The sequence below is a fragment of the Trachypithecus francoisi genome, unplaced genomic scaffold (assembly GCF_009764315.1).
Source record: "Trachypithecus francoisi isolate TF-2019V2 unplaced genomic scaffold, Tfra_2.0 Lachesis_group14, whole genome shotgun sequence".
NCBI classification, from domain to species: domain Eukaryota; kingdom Metazoa; phylum Chordata; class Mammalia; order Primates; family Cercopithecidae; genus Trachypithecus; species Trachypithecus francoisi.
In genome coordinates, this window is record NW_022681459.1 from 33,554,693 (window position 1) to 33,580,036 (window position 25,344).

A 25,344-nucleotide genomic window follows, 5' to 3' on the forward strand; every position below is an offset into this window, starting at 1 on the left:
ATAATGTACTTGGTCAGATTTTTGTATCTTCATTTCATTAAAAGGCAAGAGAAACCAGGAAAAACGTTTCTTCAGACAAAGAAATGTATCTTACCATCTCCGGTGTCATGAGATCTTCAAAATTAACAGGTGGACCCTCACTGAGATCTTCGACCAAATCTAGGAGAAGATAGAGTGACAGTCAGTGCATTGGTGCTGCGGAGGAATCCCACAAGGAGCCTTGGGGGGTGGCGACTGAGGCTGGAGTGCATGGAGGTGGGCCGTTGACTAACATGGACTGAGCTGGTGCTGGACCATTCTCCTTGGTGATGAAGGAAGGCAAAGGAGAGGGGCAGAAAGAAATGAAAGATCCTTAGCTTTCTAGCAAGGGCAACCTCAGCAATGTGAAATAGTCACCCTAAGAACCGGTTAATATACAAAGCCACTGTACTATAGACACAGGAAGTAGATTCGAGGCTGCTTAGATCCAGAGGTGTGGGAGTTGGGAAAGACAGAGGAGTGACTACTAGTGGGGTTTCTTTGAGGCAGAATAAAGAGGTTCTCAGATGAGATTGTAACAATGGTTGCACAACCGTGTAAATATAGTAGAAACGCTGAATCACCTAATTTAAATGAGTAAATTGTTTTGCACGTCAACTACGTTTAAATAAAGCTGTTAAAAAAAAAAAATACGTACAGAGTTGAGACTGGGCTTTCCAATTGCTCTGCAAAAAGAGAGAAAAAAAAAAAAAAAACAGTGATCAGGTTACTGGCCCCGAAAGAAAGCATAGAGGATGCTTGTGGACAGTACAGTGGGGTTTTCTTTGGAATACTTAGCAAGTGTCCATGTTGGCTGACAAATACAAAATTATTTTTCAGGGAGAAAAGCTTGCTATTGAGAGACATACTAACTACCAGACAGTTTGTAAGTGATGCCGTCCTTTGACTGCCATCGTCAATCAGGCCTCAGTTGGTCATAACCTCCAGTGACCGGTCGCTAGAGTCCATGACCAACTGAGGCCTCACCCATGATGGCAGTCAAAAATGATATTCACTTGATAGTCTAGAAGCCCCAGAAAAAACAAAAAACAAAACAAAAAAAAACACATTTCTCTTCGAGAGAAAGAAATAAAGTCTTACATGTTCTGATGTAATATCCTCCACGCCGTCATGTGCAGAAGCCTGCAGATCTTCAACAGGACCTAGGAGAACATAGAGTGATGGTCAGTGCATTGGGGTTGCTGAGGAATCCCACAAGGAGCCTTGGGGATGTGGACCAGGGCTGGAGTGTATGGAGGGGGGGAGGCTGACAAGCACGGACTGAGCTACTGCTGGACCATTCTCCTTGGTGTTGAAGGAAAGTAAAGGAGAGGGGCAGAAAGAAATGAAAGATCCTTGGCTTTCTAGCAAGGGCAACCTCAGCAATGTGAAATAGTCACCCTAAGAACCGTTAATATAGAGAGCCACTATACTATAGACACAGGAAGTAGATTCGAGGCTGCCTAGATCCAGGGGTGTGGGAATTGGGAAAGACAGAGGAGTCACTACTAGTGGGGTTTCTTTGAGGCAGAATAAAGAGGTTCTCAGATGAGATTGTAACAATGGTTGCACAACCGTGTAAATACAGTAGAAACGCTGAATCACCTAATTTAAATGAGTAAATTGTTTTGCAAGTCAACTACGTTCAAATAAAGCTGTTAAAAAAAAAAAAAAGAATACGTACAGAGTTGAGACTGGGCTTTCCAATTGCTCTGCAATAAGAGAAAAAAAAAACAACGTGATCAGGTTACTGACCCCGAAAGAAAGCATAGAGGATGCTTGTGGACAGTGCAGTGGGGTTTTTTTTGGAATATTTAGCAAGTGTCCATGTTGGCTGACAAATACAAAATTATTTTTCAGGGAGAAAAGCTTGCTGTTGAGAGACATACTAACTAGCAGACAGTTTGTAAGTGATGCCGTCCTTTGACTGCCATCGTCAATCAGGCCTCAGTTGGTCATAACCTCCAGTGACCGGTCACTAGCGTCCATGACCAACTGAGTCCTGACCCATGAGGGCAGAAAAAATGATATTCACTTGATAGTCTAGAAGCCCCAGAAAAAACAAAAAACAAAACAAAAAAAGACATTTCTCTTCCAGAGAAAGAAATAAAGTCTTACACGTTGTGATGTCATATCCTCCACGCCGTCATGTGCAGACGCCTGCAGATCTTCAACAGGACCTAGGAGAACACAGAGTGATGGTCACTGCATTGGGGTTGCTGAGGAATCCCACAAGGAGCCTTGGAGGATGTGGACCAGGGCTGGAGTGTATGGGGGGGGTGGTTGACAAGCACGGACTGAGCTGGTGCTGGACCATTCTCCTTGGTGTTGAGGGAAAGTGAAGGAGAGGGGCAGAAAGAAATGAAAGATCCTTGGCTTTCTAGCAAGGGTAACCTCAGCAATGTGAAATAGTCACCCTAAGAACCGGTTAATATACAAAGCCACTGTACTATAGACACAGGAAGTAGATTTGAGGCTGCCTAGATCCAGGGGTGTGGGAATTGGGAAAGACAGAGGAGTCACTACTAGTGGGGTTTCTTTGAGGCAGAATAAAGAGGTTCTCAGATGAGATTGTAACAATGGTTGCACAACCGTGTAAATATAGTAGAAACGCTGAATCACCTAATTTAAATGAGTAAATTGTTTAGCAAGTCAACTACGTTCAAATAAAGCTGTTAAAAAAAAAAAGAATACGTACAGAGTTGAGACTGGGCTTTCGAATTGCTCTGTAATAAGAGAAAAAAAAAAAAACAACAGTGATCAGGTTACTGGCCCCGAAAGAAAGCATAGAGGATGCTTGTGGACAGTGCAGTGGGGTTTTTTTGGGAATATTTAGCAAGTGTCCATGTTGGCTGACAAATACAAAATTATTTTTCAGGGAGAAAAGCTTGCTATTGAGAGACATACTAACTACCAGACAGTTTGTCAGTGATGCCGTCCTTTGACTGCCATCGTCAATCAGGCCTCAGTTGGTCATAACCTCCAGTGACCGGTCGCTAGAATCCATGACCAACTGAGGCCTGACCCATGAGGGCAGTCAAAAATGATATTCACTTGATAGTCTAGAAGCCCCAGAAAAAACAAAAAACAAAACAAAAAAAGACATTTCTCTTCCAGAGAAAGAAATAAAGTCTTACACGTTGTGATGTCATATCCTCCACGCCGTCATGTGCAGACGCCTGCAGATCTTCAACAGGACCTAGGAGAACATAGAGTGATGGTCAGTGCATTGGGGTTGCTGAGGAATCCCACAAGGAGCCTTGGAGGATGTGGACCAGGGCTGGAGTGTATGGGGGGGGTGGTTGACAAGCACGCACTCAGCTGGTGCTGCACCATTCTCCTTGGTGTTGAAGGAAAGTAAAGGAGAGGGGCAGAAAGAAATGAAAGATCCTTGGCTTTCTAGCAAGGGTAACCTCAGCAATGTGAAATACTCACCCTAAGAACCGGTTAATATAGAAAACCACTGTACTATAGACACAGGAAGTAGATTGGAGGCTGCCTAGATCCAGAGGTGTGGGAGTTGGGGAAGACAGAGGGGTGACTACTAGTGGGGTTTCTTTGAGGCAGAATAAAGAGGTTCTCAGATGAGATTGTAACAATGGTTGCACAACCGTGTAATATAGTAGAAACGCTGAATCACCTAATTTAAATGAGTAAATTGTTTTGCACGTCAACTACGTTTAAATAAAGTGGTTAAAAAAAAAAAAGAATACATACAGAGTTGAGACTGGGCTTTCGAATTGCTCTGTAATAAGAGAAAAAAAAACAAAAACAGTGATCAGGTTACTGGCCCCGAAAGAAAGCATAGAGGATGCTTGTGGACAGTGCAGTGGGGTGTTTTTTGGAATATTTAGCAAGTGTCCATGTTGGCTGACAAATACAAAATTATTTTTCAGGGAGAAAAGCTTGCTATTGAGAGACATACTAACTAGGAGACAGTTTGTAAGTGATGCCGTCCTTTGACTGCCATCGTCAATCAGGCCTCAGTTGGTCATAACCTCCAGTGACCGGTCGCTAGAGTCCATGACCAACTGAGGCCTCACCCATGATGGCAGTCAAAAATGATATTCACTTGATAGTCTAGAAGCCCCAGAAAAAACAAAACACAAAACAAAAAAAGACATTTCTCTTCCAGAGAAAGAAATAAAGTCTTACACGTTGTGATGTCATATCCTCCACGCCGTCATGTGCAGACGCCTGCAGATCTTCAACAGGACCTAGGAGAACATAGAGTGATGGTCAGTGCATTGGGGTTGCTGAGGAATCCCACAAGGAGCCTTGGAGGATGTGGACCAGGGCTGGAGTGTATGGGGGGGTGGTTGACAAGCACGGACTGAGCTGGTGCTGGACCATTCTCCTTGGTGTTGACGGAAAGTGAAGGAGAGGGGCAGAAAGAAATGAAAGATCCTTGGCTTTCTAGCAAGGGCAACCTCATCAATGTGAAATAGTCACCCTAAGAACTGGTTAACATAGAAAGCCAGTGTACTATAGACACAGGAAGTAGATTGGAGGCTGCCTAGATCCAGAGGTGTGGGAGTTGGGAAAGACAGAGGGGTGACTACTAGTGGGGTTTCTTTGAGGCAGAATAAAGAGGTTCTCAGATGAGATTGTAACAATGGTTGCACAACCGTGTAAATATAGTAGAAACGCTGAATCACCTAATTTAAATGAGTAAATTGTTTTGCACGTCAACTACGTTTAAATAAAGCTGTTAAAAAAAAAAAGAATACGTACAGAGTTGAGACTGGGCTTTCGAATTGCTCTGTAATAAGAGAAAAAAAAAAAAAAACAGTGATCAGGTTACTGGCCCCGAAAGAAAGCATAGAGGATGCTTGTGGACAGTGCAGTGGGGTTTTTTTGGAATATTTAGCAAGTGTCCATGTTGGCTGACAAATACAAAATTATTTTTCAGGGAGAAAAGCTTGCTATTGAGAGACATACTAACTAGCAGACAGTTTGTAAGTGATGCCGTCCTTTGACTGCCATCGTCAATCAGGCCTCAGTTGGTCATAACCTCCAGTGACCGGTCGCTAGAGTCCATGACCAACCGAGGCCTCACCCATGATGGCAGTCAAAAATGATATTCACTTGATAGTCTAGAAGCCTCAGAAAAAAAAAAAACAGAAAACAAAAAAAGACATTTCTCTTCCAGAGAAAGAAATAAAGTCTTACACGTTGTGATGTCATATCCTCCACGCCGTCATGTGCAGACGCCTGCAGATCTTCAACAGGACCTAGGAGAACATAGAGTGATGGTCAGTGCATTGGGGTTGCTGAGGAATCCCACAAGGAGCCTTGGAGGATGTGGACCAGGGCTGGAGTGTATGGGGGTGGTGGTTGACAAGCACGGACTGAGCTGGTGCTGGACCATTCTCCTTGGTGTTGAAGGAAGGGAAAGGAGAGGGGCAGAAAGAAATGAAAGATCCTTGGCTTTCTAGCAAGGGCAACCACATCAATGTGAAAAAGTCACCCTAAGAACTGGTAAATATAGAAAGCCAGTGTACTATAGAAACAGGAAGTAGATTGGAGGCTGCCTAGATCCAGAGGTGTGGGAGTTGGGAAAGACAGAGGGGTGACTACTAGTGGGGTTTCTTTGAGGCAGAATAAAGAGGTTCTCAGATGAGATTGTAACAATGGTTGCACAACCGTGTAAATATAGTAGAAACGCTGAATCACCTAATTTAAATGAGTAAATTGTTTAGCAAGTCAACTACGTTCAAATAAAGCTGTTAAAAAAAAAAAAGAATACGTACAGAGTTGAGACTGGGCTTTCGAATTGCTCTGCAATGAGAGAAAAAAAAAAAAACAACAGTGATCAGGTTACTGGCCCCGAAAGAAAGCATAGAGGATGCTTGTGGACAGTGCAGTGGGGTTTTTTTGGAATATTTAGCAAGTGTCCATGTTGGCTGACAAATACAAAATTATTTTTCAGGGAGAAAAGCTTGCTATTGAGAAACATACTAACTATCAGACAGTTTGTAAGTGATGCCGTCCTTTGACTGCCATCGTCAATCAGGCCTCAGTTGGACATAACCTCCAGCGACCGGTCGCTAGAGTCCATGACCAACTGAGGCCTGACCCATGAGGGCAGTCAAAAATGATATTAACTTGATAGTCTAGAAGCCCCAGGAAAAACAAAAAACAAAACAAAAAAAACACACTTTCTCTTCCAGAGAAAGAAATAAAGTCTTACATGTCTGATGTATATCCTCCACGCCGTCATGTGCAGACGCCTGCAGATCTTCAACAGGACCTAGGAGAACATAGAGTGATGGTCAGTGCATTGGGGTTGCTGAGGAATCCCACAAGGAGCCTTGGAGGATGTGGACCAGGGCTGGAGTGTATGGGGGTGGTGGTTGACAAGCACGGACTGAGCTGGTGCTGGACCATTCTCCTTGGTGTTGAAGGAAGGGAAAGGAGAGGGGCAGAAAGAAATGAAAGATCCTTGGCTTTCTAGCAAGGGCAACCACATCAATGTGAAAAAGTCACCCTAAGAACTGGTAAATATAGAAAGCCAGTGTACTATAGAAACAGGAAGTAGATTGGAGGCTGCCTAGATCCAGAGGTGTGGGATTGGGGAAGACAGAGGGGTGACTACTAGTGGGGTTTCTTTGAGGCAGAATAAAGAGGTTCTCAGATGAGATTGTAACAATGGTTGCACAACCGTGTAAATATAGTAGAAACGCTGAATCACCTAATTTAAATGAGTAAATTGTTTTGCACGTCAACTACGTTCAAATAAAGCTGTTAAAGAAAAAAAAGAATACGTACAGACTTGAGACTGGGCTTTCGAATTGTTCTGTAATAAGAGAAAAAAAAAAAAAACAACAGTGATCAGGTTACTGGCCCCGAAAGAAAGCATAGAGGATGCTTGTGGACAGTGCAGTGGGGTGTTTTTTGGAATATTTAGCAAGTGTCCATGTTGGCTGACAAATACAAAATTATTTTTCAGGGAGAAAAGCTTGCTATTGAGAGACATACTAACTAGCAGACAGTTTGTAAGTGATGCCGTCCTTTGACTGCCATCGTCAATCAGGCCTCAGTTGGTCATAACCTCCAGTGACCGGTCGCTAGAGTCCATGACCAACTGAGGCCTGACCCATGATGCCAGTCAAAAATGATATTCACTTGATAGTCTAGAAGCCCCAGAAAAAACAAAAAACAAAACAAAAAAAACACATTTCTCTTCCAGAGAAAGAAATAAAGTCTTACATGTTCTGATGTAATATCCTCCACGCCGTCATGTGCAGACGCCTGCAGATCTTCAACAGGACCTAGGAGAACATAGAGTGATGGTCAGTGCATTGGGGTTGCTGAGGAATCCCACAAGGAGCCTTGGGGGATGTGGACCAGGGCTGGAGTGTATGGAGGGGGGAGGCTGACAAGCACGGACTGAGCTACTGCTGGACCATTCTCCTTGGTGTTGAAGAAAGTAAAGGAGAGGGGCAGAAAGAAATGAAAGATCCTTGGCTTTCTAGAGGGTAACCTCAGCAATGTGAAATACTCACCCTAAGAACCGGTTAATATAGAAACCACTGTACTATAGACACAGGAAGTAGATTGGAGGCTGCCTAGATCCAGGGGTGTGGGAGTTGGGGAAGACAGAGGGATGACTACTGTGGGTTTCTTTGAGGCAGATAAAGAGGTTCTCAGATGAGATTGTAACAATGGTTGCACAACCGTGTAAATATAGTAGAAACGCTGAATCACCTAATTTAAATGAGTAAATTCTTAAAAGTCAACTACGTTAAATAAAGTGTTTAAAAAAAAAAAGAATACATACAGAGTTGAGACTGGGCTTTCGAATTGCTCTGTAATAAGAGAAAAAAAAACAAAAACAGTGATCAGGTTACTGGCCCCGAAAGAAAGCATAGAGGATGCTTGTGGACAGTGCAGTGGGGTTGTTTTTGGAATATTTAGCAAGTGTCCATGTTGGCTGACAAATACAAAATTATTTTTCAGGGAGAGAAAAGCTTGCTATGAGAGACATACTAATAGGAGACAGTTTGTAAGTGATGCCGTCCTTTGACTGCCATCGTCAATCAGGCCTCAGTTGGTCATAACCTCCAGTGACCTGTCGCTAGAGTCCATGACCAACTGAGGCCTGACCCATGAGGGCAGTTAAAAATGATATTCACTAGATAGTCTAGAAGCCCCAGAAAAAAAACAAAAACAAAAACAAAAAAAGACATTTCTCTTCCAGAGAAAGAAATAAAGTCTTACACGTTGTGATGTCATACACGTTGTCATTCCATATCCTCCACGCCATCATGTGCAGAAGCCTGCAGATCTTCAACAGGACCTAGGAGAACATAGAGTGATGGTCAGTGCATTGGGGTTGCTGAGGAATCCCACAAGGAGCCTTGGAGGATGTGGACCAGGGCTGGAGTGTATGGGGGGGGTGGTTGACAAGCACGGACTGAGCTGGTGCTGGACCATTCTCCTTGGTGTTGAAGGAAAGTAAAGGAGAGGGGCAGAAAGAAATGAAAGATCCTTGGCTTTCTAGCAAGGGCAACCTCATCAATGTGAAATAGTCACCCTAAGAACTGGTTAATATAGAAAGCCAGTGTACTATAGACACAGGAAGTAGATTGGAGGCTGCCTAGATCCAGAGGTGTGGGAGTTGGGAAAGAAAGAGGGGTGACTACTAGTGGGGTTTCTTTGAGGCAGAATAAAGAGGTTCTCAGATGAGATTGTAACAATGGTTGCACAACCGTGTAAATCTAGTAGAAACGCTGAATCACCTAATTTAAATGAGTAAATTGTTTAGCAAGTCAACTACGTTGAAATAAAGCTGTTAAAAAAAAAAAAAGAATACGTACAGAGTTGAGACTGGGCTTTCGAATTGCTCTGCAATGAGAGAAAAAAATAAAAACAACAGTGATCAGGTTACTGGCCCCGAAAGAAAGCATAGAGGATGCTTGTGGACAGTGCAGTGGGGTTTTTTTGGGAATATTTAGCAAGTGTCCATGTTGGCTGACAAATACAAAATTATTTTTCAGGGAGAAAAGCTTGCTATTGAGAGACATACTAACTACCAGACAGTTTGTCAGTGATGCCGTCCTTTGACTGCCATCGTCAATCAGGCCTCAGTTGGTCATAACCTCCAGTGACCGGTCGCTAGAGTCCATGACCAACTGAGGCCTGACCCATGAGGGCAGTCAAAAATGATATTCACTTGATAGTCTAGAAGCCCCAGAAAAAACAAAAAACAAAACAAAAAAAGACATTTCTCTTCCAGAGAAAGAAATAAAGTCTTACACGTTGTGATGTCATATCCTCCACGCCGTCATGTGCAGACGCCTGCAGATCTTCAACAGGACCTAGGAGAACATAGAGTGATGGTCAGTGCATTGGGGTTGCTGAGGAATCCCACAAGGAGGCCTTGGAGGATGTGGACCAGGGCTGGAGTGTATGGGGGGGTGGTTGACAAGCACGCACTCAGCTGGTGCTGCACATTCTCCTTGGTGTTGAAGGAAAGTAAAGAGAGGGGCAGAAAGAAAAATGAAAGATCCTTGGCTTTCTAGCAAGGGTAACCTCAGCAATGTGAAATAGTCACCCTAAGAACGGTTAAAATAGAAAGCCAGTGTACTATAGACACAGGAAGTAGATTGGAGGCTGCCTAGATCCAGAGGTGTGGGATTGGGAAAGAAAGAGGGGTGACTACTAGTGGGGTTTCGTTGAAGCAGAATAAAGAGGTTCTCAGATGAGATTGTAACAATAGTTGCACAACGTGTGTAAATATAGTAGAAACGCTGAATCACCTAATTTAAATGAGTAAATTGTTTTGCACGTCAACTACGTTTTAAATTAGCTATTAAAAAAACAAGAATACGTACAGAGTTGAGTCTGGGCTTTCGAATTGCTCTGTAATAAGAGAAAAACAAAAACAACAGTGATCAGGTTACTGGCCGCGAAAGAAAGCATAGAGGATGCTTGTGCAGTGCAGTGGGGTTTTTTTGGAATAATTAGCAAGTGTCCATGTTGGCTGACAAATACAAAATTATTTTTCAGGGAAGAAAAGCTGCTATGAGAGACATACTAACTAGCAGACAGTTTGTAAGTGATGCCGTCCTTTGACTGCCATCGTCAATCAGGCCTCAGTTGGTCATAACCTCCAGTGACCGGTCGCTAGAGTCCATGACCAACTGAGGCCTCACCCATGATGGCAGTCAAAAATGATATTCACTTGATAGTCTAGAAGCCCCAGAGAAAAAAACAAAAAACAAAACAAAAAAAGACATTTCTCCTCCAGAGAAAGAAATAAAGTCTTACACGTTGTGATGTCATTCCTCCACGCCGTCATGTGCAGACGCCTGCAGATCTTCAACAGGACCTAGGAGAACATAGAGTGATGGTCAGTGCATTGGGGTTGCTGAGGAATCCCACAAGGAGCCTTGAGGATGTGGACCAGGGTGGAGTGTATGGGGGGGGTGGTGACAAGCACGGACTGAGCTGGTGCTGGACCATTCTCCTGGTGTTGAAGGAAAGTAAAGGAGAGGGGCAGAAAGAATGAAAGATCCTTGGCTTTCTAGCAAGGGTAACCTCAGCAATGTGAAATAGTCACCCTAAGAACCGGTTAATATAGAAGTCACTGTACTATAGACAGAGGAAGTAGATTGAGGCTGCCTAGATCCAGAGGTGTGGGAGTTGGGAAAGACAGAGGAGTGACTACTAGTGGGGTTCTTAGAGGCAGAATAAAGAGGTTCTCAGATGAGATTGTAACAATGGTTGCACAACTGTGCAAATATAGTAGAAACGCTGAATCACCTAATTAAATGAGTATATGTTTTGCACGTCAACTACGTTCAAATAAAGCTGTTAAAAAAACAAGAATACGTACAGAGTTGAGACTGGGCTTTGAATGCTCTGTAAAAGAGAAAAAAAAAAACAAAAACAGTGATCAGGTTACTGGCCCAGAAAGAAAGCATAGAGGATGCTTGTGGACAGTGCAGTGGGGTTTTTTTTGGAATATTTAGCAAGTGTCCATGTTGGCTGACAAATACAAATTATTTTTCAGGGAGAAAAGTTGCTATGAGAAATACACTCAACTAGCAAACAGTTTGTAGTGATGCCGTCCTTTGACTGCCATCGTCAATCAGGCCTCAGTTGGTCATAACCTCTAGTGACCGGTCGCTAGAGTCCATGACCAACTTAAGTCTGATCCATGATGGCAGTCAAAAAGGATATTCACTTGATAGTGTAGAAACCCCAGAAAAAACAAAAAACAAAACAAAACAAAAATTTCTCTTCCAGGAAAGAAATAAAATCTTACACGTTCTGATTTCATATCCTCCATGCTGCTATGTGCAGATGCCTGCAGATCTTCAACAAGACCTAGGAGAACATATAGTGACGGTCAGTGCATTGGTGTTGCTGAGGAATCCCACAAGGAGCCTTGGGGGCTGTGGACCAGGGATGGAGTGTATGGAGGGGGGTGGTTGACAAGTACGGACTGAGCTGCTGCTGGACCATTCTCCTTGGTGTTGAAGGAAGACAAAGGAGAGGGGCAGAAAGAAATGAAAGATCCTGGGCTTTCTAGCTAGGACAATCTCATCAATGTGAAATAGTCATCTTAAGAGTTGGGAAAGACAGGAGTGACTACTAGGTGGGTTTCTTTGAGGGGTAATAAAGAGGTTCTCAGATAAGATTGTAACAATGGTTGCACAACCGTGTAAATATAGTAAAACCGCTGAATCACCTACTTTAAATGGGTGAATTGTTTTGCATGTCAACTACAGCTAAACAAAGCTGCCTTTTTTTTTTTTTTAATAAATACTTACGGTCATCACACTCAGCTCTAGATAAATCCTGCAAAAAGAGAAAAGAAAAAGAAACCCCATGAGGATCAGATGATGCTGGGTTCTGATGGCAAAGGCCTTTTATTCACTTGGTGAAATAAAAACCCGGACATCAAGCAGTGATCAAGTCACTGACCGCCAAATAAAGCATAGAGAATGCTTGTTGAAAATGCCGTGGGATTTTTTGGGGAATATTTAGTAAGTGTCCATGTTGGCTGACAAATACAAAATTATTTTTCAAGGAGAAAAGCTTGCTATTGAGAAACATACTCACTACCAGACAGTTTGTAAGTGATGTCGTCCTTGGACTGCCATCGTCAATCAGGCCTCAGTTGGTCATAACCTCCAGTGACTGGTCGCTAAAGTTCATGACCAACTGAGGCCTGATTCATGATGGCAGTCAAAAATGATATTCACTTGATAGTCTAGAAGCCCCAGAAAAAAACAAAAAAAGTTTCTCTTCCAGAGAAAGAAATACGTCTTACAAGTTCTGATCCCATATTCTCCTCCACACCGCCATGTGCAGACGCCTGCAGATCTTCATCAGAATCTAGGAGAACACAGAGTGACGGTCAGTGCATTGGTGTTGCTGAGGAATCCCACAAGGAACCTTGGGGTGTATGGAGTGTACGGAAGTGGGCGGTTGACAAGCATGGGCTGAGATGCTGCTGGACCATTCTCCTTGGCGTCGAAGGCAGGCAAAGGAGAGGGCCAGAAAGAATTGAAAGAGCCTTGGCTTTCTAGCTAGGGCAACCTCATCAATGTGAAATAGTCATCTTAAGAACAGTTTAATACAGAAAGGCACTGTATGGTTCACGGACAGCATCTCATCACACCTCCTCCCCATTTGAAGCTTCCGGGAAATCCCCAGTGTTATGAAATCTTACAAGATCATTTAACTTCTTGGATCTACATACCCTGCCACTATGTTTATCATCTACCCTGTTGTATTTTTCAAGTTGTAGTAAAGCATACATCTTTATCATTTGAATTATTCAGTGTGCATTTTAATGAGACTACATTCAATGAATTACATTCAGGATGCTGTGACAATAATGAGAAAAATCTTAATTCATAATCTAAGCTTCACCTTGGGCAATGAGAGAAAAACAGCAGTGTAACATAGAACAGATGATACATCAATAATGATTGCAGAGTACAATGGAATAGAAAACAGGAAATCCAGAAAATATCAACAAAACCGAAAGCCGGTTCTTTGAAAAGATCGGTAACACTGATAAACCTCTACTTTGGCTACCCACAAAGGAAAGAAAGAAGTCACAGTATACTAATAATATTAGTTTAAGAGGAGTCGAATCAAAAAATAGTAAATAATAAAGGAATATTCTGAACACATCTGTGCTCACAATTGGATACAGTCGATGAAATGAGCAAATTTATAAAATCTATTTTAGAAAACCAAGTCTTCTCAGGAGAAATAGATCATTTGAATAGGCCTATATTTATTTTAGAATTTTAGATATGGAATCAATGATTAATATCTTTTCAAACAACTAAAACACTATATTCAGATGATTTCACTGGTAAATTCTACCAAAATTCTTACAAAGAAAAATATAGTCGTACCATACAAGCAAGTCATCATAAGCTGAAGTATTTCCTCAGTTACATTTTAAAAATTATGTTTCCAAACAAGACACAGGAAGGTTTCTAATAGCTGTATTCGTAATTGACCAAACTGAAAGCAAATGTCTAAACATTTGAGATGTCCTTTACTATCAAAAGTGAACCCAGCCTGGGCAGAATGGTGAAATCCCTTCTCTACAAAGATAATAATAATAATAATAAACTTGATACAGTGGCATGTGACTTATGGCCAGCTACTTGGGAGGCTGAGGTGGAAGGATCACCTGAAGCTGGGGAGGTCAAGATCGCAGCTGTGATCGCACCAGTGCACTCCTGGGCGACAAAGGAGACCTTTTCACAAAAAAATAAAATACTAAAAACAAGAACTGAACTCTAAGTTGTCAATGTTACTTTTCTTGTGTACTTGTGTCACTCACCATTGATTTAATGCATAAATTGGCACAAATGAAATAAATGAAGAACATGACACAGCATTTACTGAGTTTCTCTAATATGGGGCACTGAATGAATAAACTGCAATTATTTGCTTAAGTGAACTTAATGATTTAATTTCCACCCTACCTTTATTGTCTGGAGGCTAAATTTTCTTGGATTTCCATAGTTTTCTTGTCCAGCATTTGGAACCCATAGGCAAATCTGCAAGGTAGAGCAGACTTCTTATAGATTCTTGGAAATGTATTATAATAAAGACAGTGCTTGACATGTTGCTGGCAGAGGGCAACAGAGAAATTAGTAAAAACTTATTCCCAGATGAAACTTTTGATCCCAGTTTTTACCATCTGCTTTTCAACTCTACCTGAATTAGATCTGGGTTCTAGGAGGATTTTGCTAGGTTCATTGCACTTAAAATGGACTGTTTGTGCAGGCAGATACCTTTATTTAGATGAGACAATACAGAAAAGCAGCAGATCCAAGTCACCAAGAATGGCCTGGATTCAAATCCTACTTAGAATCTGCACATACCTGGGAGAGTGCAATGAACCCCTCTGTGCCTCAGTTCCCTATTCTGAGATGTGGGAATGTTAGTAATCTATGCTATAGACCTACTAAGATCTATTGGGCTAAAAATGATGGGATACAGATAAAGGCTTAAGAAGACTCATGCTTTGCAAATGCCCAGAAGTGTTCAATCATTCAATGTCTGGAAGAATGTTCAGATACTTGGTAGTGGTTGGATACAGAGAGGGAGCGTGTATGGCTCCCAGGCAGGGAAGGGTGGAAAGTGACTTCACTGCTTCCATGGGCATGATGCTTTCCAGCTTATGAAAGAGATCTGTCATTTCCTTGATCCCCAAATTATCCCCGAGGGACGGGCAGAGCAGTGGCTACAAGCCGTATTTTCCAAGTCAATGAATTAAAACTTAAGACGTTTTGAGTGACTTGCCCAGAGTTACCACAGTGAGGCATGAAGATCTGGGGCAAAAATGTAGTTGTTTCCCTGGGGACAGAGCTCCCTCAACACCTGAGTCCTCTAGATCATGCCTTGGACCCTGAACTGACAGCTCTTCTCACAAGCTTTGTCAAATCCTGCTGCCCCAATATTTCTTTGGGATGGTTGATGCCCTGGAGAGGTGGCAGGTGGCTTACTGCATTTACTCACCTGCTCTATTATCCCTGTGTTGTCACTTTGATTAGCGTTATGACCCATCAGACAAACACATACGTTCTCTCAGTTGCGATGCACAGTCTGAGATTTTACCTAAATCCACTCTTTCCACCCATCAGGTGATTCTCATCTGCTGGCCTAGAGGTGGCCTGCCATGTAAGAGGACACCCAGCATACCATGGAGCTGCTGCGTGCCCCAGTCCTGTGCACACTCCCACCTTGCTTCTGCTTTCCCAGCTCTGACAATCCCAATTCTGGCTTCCAAAGCAATCCTGTACTTCCCTCTCAGTTCTCAGACTTGCCTGAACTGTTCTACGTTTGAATCAATGTTGTAGTGACCATGACTGAGCTGTGACATTTGACATATCATAGTATATTGTTATCCATTGATAGATTTAACAGCATGTAACTTCATTTTTCAGACTTTTAGGAGCATTTGTGGGCTAGGTGTGCTGGCTCATGGCTGTAATCCTGACATTTCTGGAGGCTAAGGCAGGAGGATTGCTTGAGGTCAGAAGTTTGAGACCAGCCTGGGCAACATCGTGAGGCCTCTTCTCTACAAAATGTATTTTAAGAATTCGCGGCCGGGCGCGGTGGCTCAAGCCTGTAATCCCAGCACTTTGGGAGGCCGAGACGGGCGGATCGCGAGGTCAGGAGATGGAGACCATTCTGGCTAACACGGTGAAACCCCGTCTCTACTAAAAATACAAAAACTAGCCGGGCGAGATGGCGGGCGCCTGTAGTCCCAGCTACTCGGGAGGCTGAGGCTGGAGAATGGCGTAAACCCGGGAGGGGGAGCTTGCAGTGAGCTGAGATCCGGCCACTGCACTCCAGTCCGGGCAACAGAGCGAGACTCCGCCTCAAAAAAAAAAAAAAGAATTCGCCAGGTGTGGTGGTGAGCTCTTGTGTACCTAGCTCCGTGGAAGAATGATGTGGGAGGATCATTTGAGCCAAGGAGTTTGAGGCTGCGGTGAGCTATGATCATGCTACTGCACTCTAGCCTGGGTGACAAAGCAAGACCCTGTCTCTTAAAAATAAAAAGCATTACTGAGTTACAAGTATCTCCATTTTATTTCTCATTATCTAATGTTACTGTTTTAATCCTGAGGCTTAACTACTTTAATAAACTAAAGGAAAGTTTTTTTAAAAAAGGTAGTATCCAAAGCAGCCCATATGCACCTTTTAATCAATTCTAGTTTTATATGCCCTATATCTAGAATTTACATTCTTGATCTGACTCTTATTTTTTCAAACTTCAAAAAACTCAATTTATACTTAGAACCAGACTTCTCATGTAACACAAGTAAAATTCCCATATTACACCTAACTTAAAACATTGAGAGGATCAAATAATATATAAGAGCAGTCTATATACTACATAATGCACAATCAATTACAAAGTAAAGCTTTCTCAAATTAACTCAAAGGTCAAAAGTAAACAGTTAACATCCTTTAGAAAACCACAACAAAACAATATTTTGAGAAAATACGCACTTCGGCTACCCACTGAAGTTAAGGAGAGAACAGTCCCATCATCAAGAATTCCCCAGCGTTGTCTTTTTGTTTATTTTAATAATCACACATTATTCCCCCTGCTTTCTTTTGTGTATATTACTGCATGTTCTCCCTTTTTCCTTTTCTGTGTAACCTATCTTGGGAATCACTCGGTAGCAGTAAAAAGACATCTTACCCTTGTTTACAGCTCCGTAGTTCTCCTTTAGGCGGAAGTACCAGTTAATTTTACTAGGCCCTTACTAGACATTTCAGTTATTTCCCATATAGAGCTACGGAAAACAGTGTGACAAGGACTTTCTGCATAGATTGTTTCATATTTATGGAGTATACCTTCAGGATAAAACGCCTCCAAGTAGGGTTTCCGGTTTAAATGTATTTGCAAGGTTGTGAGATTGTGCCAAATTCCCCTTCATGGAGTCGAGCCATTTTGCACTTTCACCACCACTATATGAATGCAACTTCCCTTACAGCCAAACCAGAGAATGTATTGCTGTGTTTTTGGAATTTCCCTCAATAGGAGAGACACTGCAGTATAGGTGACATTTGCCTTTCTCTTATGTGTGAAGATGTGTTTAAGGATCATCTGCATTTCTTTTCCTGTGACTTGTCTATTTACCACTTTATTATCTTTTAGATTCACTTGAATCTAAAGATTCTCAAGTCAGCCTATTTCAGGTCATTATTGTTTGTCTCTTCACTGTTGATTCTCACCTGAACTACCCAACCAGCCTCCTAGCTGGTCTCCCTGCTTCCACCCTTGCCTGCATTACAGTATATTCTCACAGAGCCGCTGGTCTTTTTCTTGGAGAATTAACTGTGATCCCCAGGCTATAATCCTCCAGTGGTTTCCCATCTCAACTAAAGTCCATATTCTTTGTCAGTGCTCACTGTGTGCACAAGGCCTTAACCCATCATATTCATTTCACTCTGCTGCAGCCACCTTTGTGTCTTTCTGTTCTTTGCCCAAAACAAGTTTGTTCCCATTTCAGGAATTCCAAAAAAGATATTCCTCTCTGAAAGCCCCTCCCATCATCCTCACAAGACTCTCCCTCACATTTTTATTTATTTATTTTAAAACAAATAAGATGGGCTTTCTCTCTGTCTGTGAAGGTGGGGATCTTCTGTCTTATTTCAAAAAGAAAGGGACGTAACAAGCTCCAAGAGGCACAAAAACAGTCTTGAGAGTGTAGTCAGAGCTTCTCATTCCACTGCCAGCTGCTGGCTCTGGCTGATGCCTAGTACCCACAAAGCCTCCTCCTATGTCACCAGGTTACCAGGAAGCAACCAAGTCAGGCTAGTGGCTCACAATGCCCCACCCCGCAGACCCACCCAATGGCTCACAATGCCCATCCCTGCTGCTGCCCACCTTGTGGCCACCCTGCCCGTCTATGGTGACTGCACTGTTTGTCCTGGGCTACCTGAGCTTTCCAGTCGTGAGAAAAGTGCAGGGTGGCGGGGGGGGGTTGTTATTGGAAGTCACCGTGGGCAATGAACGCAACAGAAAACCCGGGTTACTGAAGTCAGTTCCGTTAGCATCTCTGTTTTTCGGAGTCTGGCAGCTTTCATTTGCTCACCAAATACACAAATTTTGAACTGCTTTTGTAAGGAAATGCTTCTCTCCTGTCTTACAAGTGTTAGTTTTTGTCTTTAACTTGACCATAGCAACTCCCAGAGCCCTGGTCCCACTGTCAATAAAGAGTGATGACTGTGACTTGAATGAAAGCCTAGGACACATCACAGTTTCCGTTCCTTGTCTATAAAATAGGGACTAAACTGTAGCAGGGCTGAAGAGACATTCATGTCAAAGTGGGAATTTTAAAGTAATCAGAGCTCCATGGCTAAACGCCTTTGGGTAAAACCAAAACAAAAACAACTTCTTTACGGCCCTGGCAGTAATATGTCATACCTTTTGTAGTCATTTTAAGCATGTCCCCCAATTTGTTTTACTTCTTTGTTCAAATTACAATTGGAAGAAATAAAGCAGCTTCTGTCAATGTGACTCACTATTAAGAATACCATATAGGCCGGGTGCGGTGGCTCAAGCCTGTAAGCCCAGCACTTTGGGAGGCCGAGACGGGCGGATCACGAGGTCAGGAGATCGAGACCATCCTGGGTAACACGGTGGAACCCCATCTCTACTAAAAAATACAAAAAACTAGCTGGGTGAGGTGGCGGGCACCTGTAGTCCCAGCTACTTGGGAGGCTGAGGCAGGAGAATGGCGTAAACCTGGGAGGCGGAGCTTGCAGTGAGCTGAGATCCGGCCACTGCACTCCAGCCTGGGCGACAGAGCGAGACTCCGTCTCAAAAAAAAAAAAAAAAAAAAAAGGAATACCATATAATCTCTTCCATGACAAACTCTATTTTGAATTTCAGAATTCTCCACATATTTGAGTCTGAATTATCCCAGTTATTAGCTTACCTTAAGGAATGGGAGAAAAGAAACGACTGGGCCCTTAACTGGCTCGTTCACTTCGGGCCCAGACCAGCTGCATAGGTAAGGATAGAGAATGGCATGGGGACTCCAAAACTGGAGGATTTGAAATTTTACTGAGAAAAGGGAGGGACTAGGCCAAAAAGGCCTCCACAAAGAAGGCTCAACAACAAAGACAGAGGCAGAACCAGCCTTTGTCCCCCATGCCGAGCCCCGGGAAAGCCGGCTATGGGCAGGAGGGAGCTGGAAGCTGAGGATGTCTCTGAGGGGGAGGGACGGCAAAGGGGTGGGGGCGGTGGGGGCCAGAGAGATGCCAGAGAGCAAATGGCACCCATGGCTTCTTTACCTTTGGAGATCTTTGCATTGCTGTGGTAGTGCACGGGAAGGACCTCCGTGGCTCCCAGATCAAATCTGGCAGGCTCTGCAGCGGTGGATGCTGGTGCCGCGGCTGCCACAGCCTCAGGAGTCTCAGATTCCTCGCAGGGTCCCACGTTCAGCCTGCAGCAGTCACAGATGAGGCCACTGCAGGGGCCCATGGGACAACGCAGTTTGTTCATGGGGCGGCTGCACTGCCTCAGCAGCCACACTGGTGTTGCAGAAGTGGTGTGACCCCAGGTGAGCCTGGAGCCTCTGCCACCACCTCTGAAAGTGGCTGCTGTATGGAGTTGGTGAAGAAAAACGCTAAGGGGCACAAAAGAAAAACACTAAGGGGCACAAAAACTGCAGACAGTTGTAGTCGGAGCTCCTTCTCCCCCACTCCCAGCTACCGACTGAAGGCTGCTGGCCCTGGCTGATGCTTTGTACCCACAAAGCCTCCTATGATGTTACCTGGTTACCAGGAAGCAACCAAGTCAGGCTACTGGCTCACAACGCCCCACCCCACAGACCCACCCAATGGCTCACAATGCCCATCCCCGCTGCTGCCCACCTTGTGGCCACCCTGCCCGTCTGCGGTGACTGCACTATTTGTCCTGGGCTGCCTGAGCTTTCCAGTCCTGAGAAAAGTGCAGGGGAGTGGGGGTTGTTATTGGAAGTCACCCTGGGCAATGAACTCCATAGAAAACCCCGGTTACTGAAGTCAGTTCCATTAGCATCTCTGTTTTTCTGAGTCTGGCAGCTTTCATTTGCTCACCAAATGTAGTTATACACAAATTTTGAACTGCTTTGGTAAGGAAATGCTTCTCTCCTGTCTTACAAGTGTTAGTTTTTGTCTTCAACTTGACCATAGCAACTCCTAGGAGCCCTGGTCCCACTCTCAATAAAGAGTGATGACTGTGACTTGAATGAAAGCCTAGGGCACATCACACTTTCCCTTCCTTGTCTACAAAATAGGGACTGAATTAATGCTTCCCAGTTCTGAAATGCCAGGACCTACCAACTCTCTTTTCTCCCTCTGTTTCTTCCATGGCAGGGATATTCAGATATTTCTTTTACTAACAATGCATAAAACATGTTTTTCTTATACAAAATTGAGAACCACACAGTGGGATACCACTGTCCTCATTTGATGAAGATGAATAGTAAACGTCTGGCAAGCCTGACAGTGTTCCAACTGTGGCATACTCATTTAACCCCCAGAAACCATTCCATTTTACGGATTTTACAGAATCAATCTAGATGGAGAAGTTAAGTAGCTTCCCCAAGTTTCCATGACTGCTCAAGATGGGGCCACAATTTAATCCTGAGTAATCTGGATCCCCACAAGCCGATCACGATGATCAGAAAGTAAAGGCAGAAGTCCTGCTTGGAGGGGAAGTGACATAGTAGATTAGTGTTGTTTTTTTTTTTAAAGAGTAACAGTTTTTTTGATGTGGATTTTAAAATGCCTCCCCTTCATTCAACATTAAGTCTCTTGTAAGATCCAATACTGCACGTGTGAAACAGTCCCAACCCTCAGTGAGTTCAGGCAGATGAGCAAACAAAGGGTTTCATCGTCTGAGGCTACACTGCTGGACAGTGAATCAACCTGGAATAAAAACGCAGATCTGTCTGACCCAAAATTAGGTGCTGGGCTAGAGTTTGAATTTTATTCTGGAAACGAGAGTCACTGAACCACACAGGGGTGAGGAGTCTCTCTCAGATGTGTTTGCAGTGATGTCACTCTGCACAATGGAGAGGACTTGATGAAAGCAGTGGGGCTAATTATTAATTAAGAGACCCTACGTTCTTCTGGAGAACAGTAAGGCTAAAGGCAGCGGCAGTGACTGAAGTGGAAGGAAAAGTTTTGTGGTCATTTGGGAGATAGAACAGGAAGTGCTTGGTGATTAGACGAGGAAGAAGAGGGGGAGGAAAAACAGGCTGCTAAGGCCCTAGTTTGATGGACTGTGTAAATAGCAGTGATTCTCCCCTAGACAGAGCATGTAGGAAGAAGAATAGGTGTGCGGAATGAGACAGTTTTGAACTCTTTAAGTGTCACATTGAAATGGAACCCTCAGGTTGAAAATTGGATATAAACCTCTGTAGGCTAAGTCCATGCTGTGACATCCCAACTCCTGTTTTCAAAAGTAACACACACACAGTAACTCAAACCATTAAGGAAATTTCCTACAATTTACATACTAAGAATATGACAATTTTTTAGTGATTCCTTTCTTAGGGAAACTTTGAATTTATGGTTGTACAAATGAGGTGTCGCGTAAAAGAAAACTGTTATATAAGAACAACATTTAAATTCTATTGTCATAACAGCATATAGAAAACAATTGAAGCCATGGGTATGACCGTGATTGCTTTAAAAAGCTGTGTCTGATAAGGCGAGGGGTTTGGAGAGAAAGGAGACTTGGGGAATGGGGAAATGTACGTGGCATGAAGTAAAGCCTGCAAAAGTGGAAAGTGAGAGTCAAGGCACCTGAGTGTTCATCAGAAATGGCTGATCTGGTGAGTCTCATCAGAATGGAGGTGGTGTCTGCTTCTCATTTCTGTGATGGCTGCACCTAGCATAGTGCCTGGTCAGTAGGTACTTTATACCTAATACCCCAATGAACAGAGTCATATTTTGCCAAGAAGGCAGAAAAGCCCCAAATGCCATTGCCTGTGGCAACTCAGGGATTGTGGATGTGTGTGAGTAAGCTGAGTGTCAGCCGTGGGGAGAGAGTGAACCAGAGGTGAGAAAGTAAAGATATCAACTGAGGGCTTCTCCTCCTAGAAGTTTGGCTGAAAGGGAGATGGAGGAATAGTTAAAGGCAGATACATGGTTAAGAAAGCTTTCATTTCCCCCCGCCCCCCACAGAATAAAGGTGAGTATACTTTTATGTTAAATGGTAAGAACCAATAAAGAAAACATGTTTACAATTGGAAGAGAAGGGAGAATGAATAACACATCATGCCCAAGAACGCACAAGTTCATGCAATCCAGAGTGAGGACAGATTAGCTTTGGACCGACACAAAATCAAGAAGGGAGGAAGCACCATGTGACTAGAGACATTTCTTCTAGAGGAGAGGTTTAGAAAGAACTCTTCTCATGACCAGTTTCTCTCTGTTTCAATAGATTTTTCAGATAACTACTCTAGGAAAGAGGCAATTACGTATAGAGAAATCTGCACTTTAGAAAAGCTTGATACACGGTACAAATCCCAAACAGTGTCTTTCCTCAAGAGTGAGTAAACTGAAAGGCAATTTGAGCAAAACCAAGCCGCTCCTATATAATAGGTGCATCACAGAAGTTGAAGAGGGGTCTAATTAAATCCCTCAGAGTTAAAAGAAAAAGCAACCACTTGGGGAAGAGTGAAAAATAAGAATAAAAGTATATGTAGTTGGAAAAAGTACCAATGTTTACAAACCCTGTGACCACAAGAGAGACCACAAAAGGGGCCACAGGGAGTGTGATCGCAGGAAGAAAAGGGTTGCTTCAAAAAGCAGAGGAGCAGGGGTAAGAAAGATTCCATTTAGTTGAAAAGATTTAAGTAAAGTTTGAGGACAGTTAGGTGACATGTTGAAATGTGGAAAACCACAGTGGAAGGGGAAAAGACCCGATAAAGTTCAGTTTCAACAACCAACATCAGATGAAATCCTCAGGACGGACCCGGTGACTGCATTCTATGTAAATAATAGTATTAGCTGAGTCCCAGGAATGTCATTAGATACCATTTTGGATGATTCTTACGACTCGAGGGGAGGTCTATTTTGTTACAAATCAGTACCTGCATTTAACAGCAGACATACACAAAAATCCTTATCCATGACCATGAAAATCTTACTATTTTCCCTAGCTCACACTTTATCACACAATAATGAATTTCTTCTTTAAAAAAAAGAGACCTAATTTTGGTCCGCTTTAATATGATTCCTTGGTTGTGTGTGGTGGATCCTGCCTGTATTCCCAGCATTTTGGGAGGCCGAGGCGGGCAGATCGCTTGAACCCAGGAGTTTGAAACTAGCCTGGCAAACATGGTGAAACCCTGTCTTTACAAAATATACAAAAATTATGCTGGTGTTGAGAGGTACAATGTGCTAGCAGCCCTCACTCTTAGCGCCTCCTCGGCCTCGGCGTCCACTCTGGCGGCGCTTAAGGAGCCCTTCAGCCCGCCACGGCAACGTGGGAGCCCCTCTCTGGACTGGCTGAGGCCGGAGCCGCCTCTCTCTGCTTGCCCACAGGTGTGGAGGGAGAGGCGCGGGCGGGAACCCGCGCTGCGCAGGGCACTCGCGGGCCAGTGTGAGTTCCGGCAGGCGCGGGCGCGGGCTCGGCGGACCTCGCACACTGAGCGGCCGGCCGGCGCCGCGGGCTCAGGGCGGTGAGAGGCTTAGCACCTGGGCCAACAGCGGCAGAGGGTGCACCGAGTCCAACAGCAGTGCGGGTCCACCGGCGCTATGCTCGAATTCTCACGGAGCCTCAGCCGCCTCCCCACGGAGCAGGGCTCGGGACCTGCAGCCCGCCATGCCTGAGCTCCCCACCCTGCAGTGGGCTCCCACGCGGCCTGAACCTCCCCAAGGGGCGCCGCGCCCTGCTCCGTGGCGCCGGGTCCCATCAACAGCCCAAGGGCTGAGGAGTGTAAGCCCGGCTCAGGACTGGCCGACAGCTCCGCCTGCAGCCCTGGTGCAGGATCCACTAGGTGAAGCCAGCTGGGCTCCTGAGCCGGATGGGGACTTGGAGAACTTTTATATCTAGCGGGAGGATTGTATGTGCACCAATCAGCACTCTGTATCTAGCTAATCTGGTGGGGACTTGGAGAACTTTTATGTCAAGCTAGAGGATCCTAAATACACCAATCAGCACTCCGTGTCTAGCTCAGGGTTTGTAAATACACCAATCAGTACTCTGTGTCTAGCTCAAGGTTTGTAAATACACGAATTGGTACTTCGTATCTAGCTAATTCTGTGTCTAGCTAACCTAGTGGGGACTTAGAGAACTTTTCTTCTAGCACTCTGTGTCTAGCTCAAGGATTGTAAACGCACCAATCAGCATTGTGTCTAGCTCAGGGTTTGTAAATACACCAATCAGTACTCTGTGTCTTGCTCAAGGTTTGTAAATACACCAATTGGTACTCTGTATCTAGCTAACTCTGTGTCTAGCTAACCTAGTGGGGACTTGGAGAACTTTTCTGTCTAGCACTCTGTGTCTAGCTCAAGGATTGTAAATGCACCAATCAGCACCCTGTCAAAATGGTCCAATCAGCTCTCTGTAAAGTGGACCAATCAGCTCTCTGTAAAATGGACCCGCAGCAGGATGTGGGTAGGGCCAGATAAGGGAATGCAGCCAGAGTCACTCAGACAGGCCTGGGAGGGACTTGGGGCAACAGCCCAGAGAGGGCCTGGCTTCTGTGCAGCCCTTACCATGAGACAGGGTGGATGGGGAGGGGGCAGGTGTTTGGAGTTCTGCTCTCAAGGTGCTCCCTATCAGATAGGGGGTAGGGAGCCGTGATAAAGGGGTATCACATGGAAGTTATTTTGTGGTGATAGAATAGTTTTGTATCATGACTGTGTTGATTGTTGCACGGATCTATATACATGGAAGAAAACTGCATAGCACTACAGATGCGCGCGCACACACACAGCGAACAAACGTGTGCCTGTAAAAACAGGTGAGAACCAAACAGGATGTTCAGTGAACAGATTGCACCAGCGTCAATTTCCTGACTCTGCTAATGTGCTATAGTTATACAAAGTGTCATACTGGGGGAGCCGGGGAGAGTTGGGGGAATCTACTTACTATTGTTGCAACTTCCTCTGAGTCTATAATTGTTTCAAAATAAAAAGGTTTTTAAAAGGAAAGAAAAAAGAAAACCTCTCCTGAGCTCTGCTTCTCTGACAAGGTCTCATTCTGTTGCCCAGGCTGGAGTGCAGTGGTGCGATCACAGCTCACTGCCGCCTCGACTTCCCAGGCTCCAGTATCCTCCCACCTCAGCCTCCTGAGGAGCCAGGACCACA

The 25,344-nt window shown here is 44.1% G+C and overlaps 2 protein-coding genes across 2 annotated transcripts in view; both read right to left on the bottom strand.

The window, feature by feature from the left end:
- LOC117096507 (aggrecan core protein-like) overlaps positions 1–25,344 on the bottom strand; it is a 443,073-nt gene that overhangs the window by 719 nt on the left and 417,010 nt on the right. The window contains exons 38-55 of the mRNA XM_033233938.1: positions 11,802–11,829; positions 11,294–11,355; positions 9,858–9,885; positions 9,280–9,341; positions 8,841–8,868; positions 7,231–7,292; positions 5,772–5,799; positions 5,191–5,252; positions 4,753–4,780; positions 4,174–4,235; positions 3,736–3,763; positions 3,156–3,217; positions 2,717–2,744; positions 2,137–2,198; positions 1,703–1,730; positions 1,120–1,181; positions 677–704; positions 95–159 (exon numbers count right to left, since the gene is read on the bottom strand). Of these exons, the coding sequence (XP_033089829.1) occupies positions 95–159; positions 677–704; positions 1,120–1,181; positions 1,703–1,730; positions 2,137–2,198; positions 2,717–2,744; positions 3,156–3,217; positions 3,736–3,763; positions 4,174–4,235; positions 4,753–4,780; positions 5,191–5,252; positions 5,772–5,799; positions 7,231–7,292; positions 8,841–8,868; positions 9,280–9,341; positions 9,858–9,885; positions 11,294–11,355; positions 11,802–11,829 (813 nt within the window). The remainder of the gene's footprint in view (positions 1–94; positions 160–676; positions 705–1,119; positions 1,182–1,702; positions 1,731–2,136; positions 2,199–2,716; positions 2,745–3,155; positions 3,218–3,735; positions 3,764–4,173; positions 4,236–4,752; positions 4,781–5,190; positions 5,253–5,771; positions 5,800–7,230; positions 7,293–8,840; positions 8,869–9,279; positions 9,342–9,857; positions 9,886–11,293; positions 11,356–11,801; positions 11,830–25,344) is intronic.
- LOC117096587 (uncharacterized protein C22orf42-like) lies at positions 11,836–19,789 on the bottom strand. Its single transcript, XM_033234026.1, has 2 exons — positions 19,327–19,789; positions 11,836–12,369 (listed from the first exon to the last, which is right to left on the bottom strand). The coding sequence occupies exons 1-2, from the start codon at positions 19,535–19,537 to the stop codon at positions 12,245–12,247; spliced, it is 336 nt and encodes a 111-aa protein (XP_033089917.1). The 5' UTR covers positions 19,538–19,789; the 3' UTR covers positions 11,836–12,244.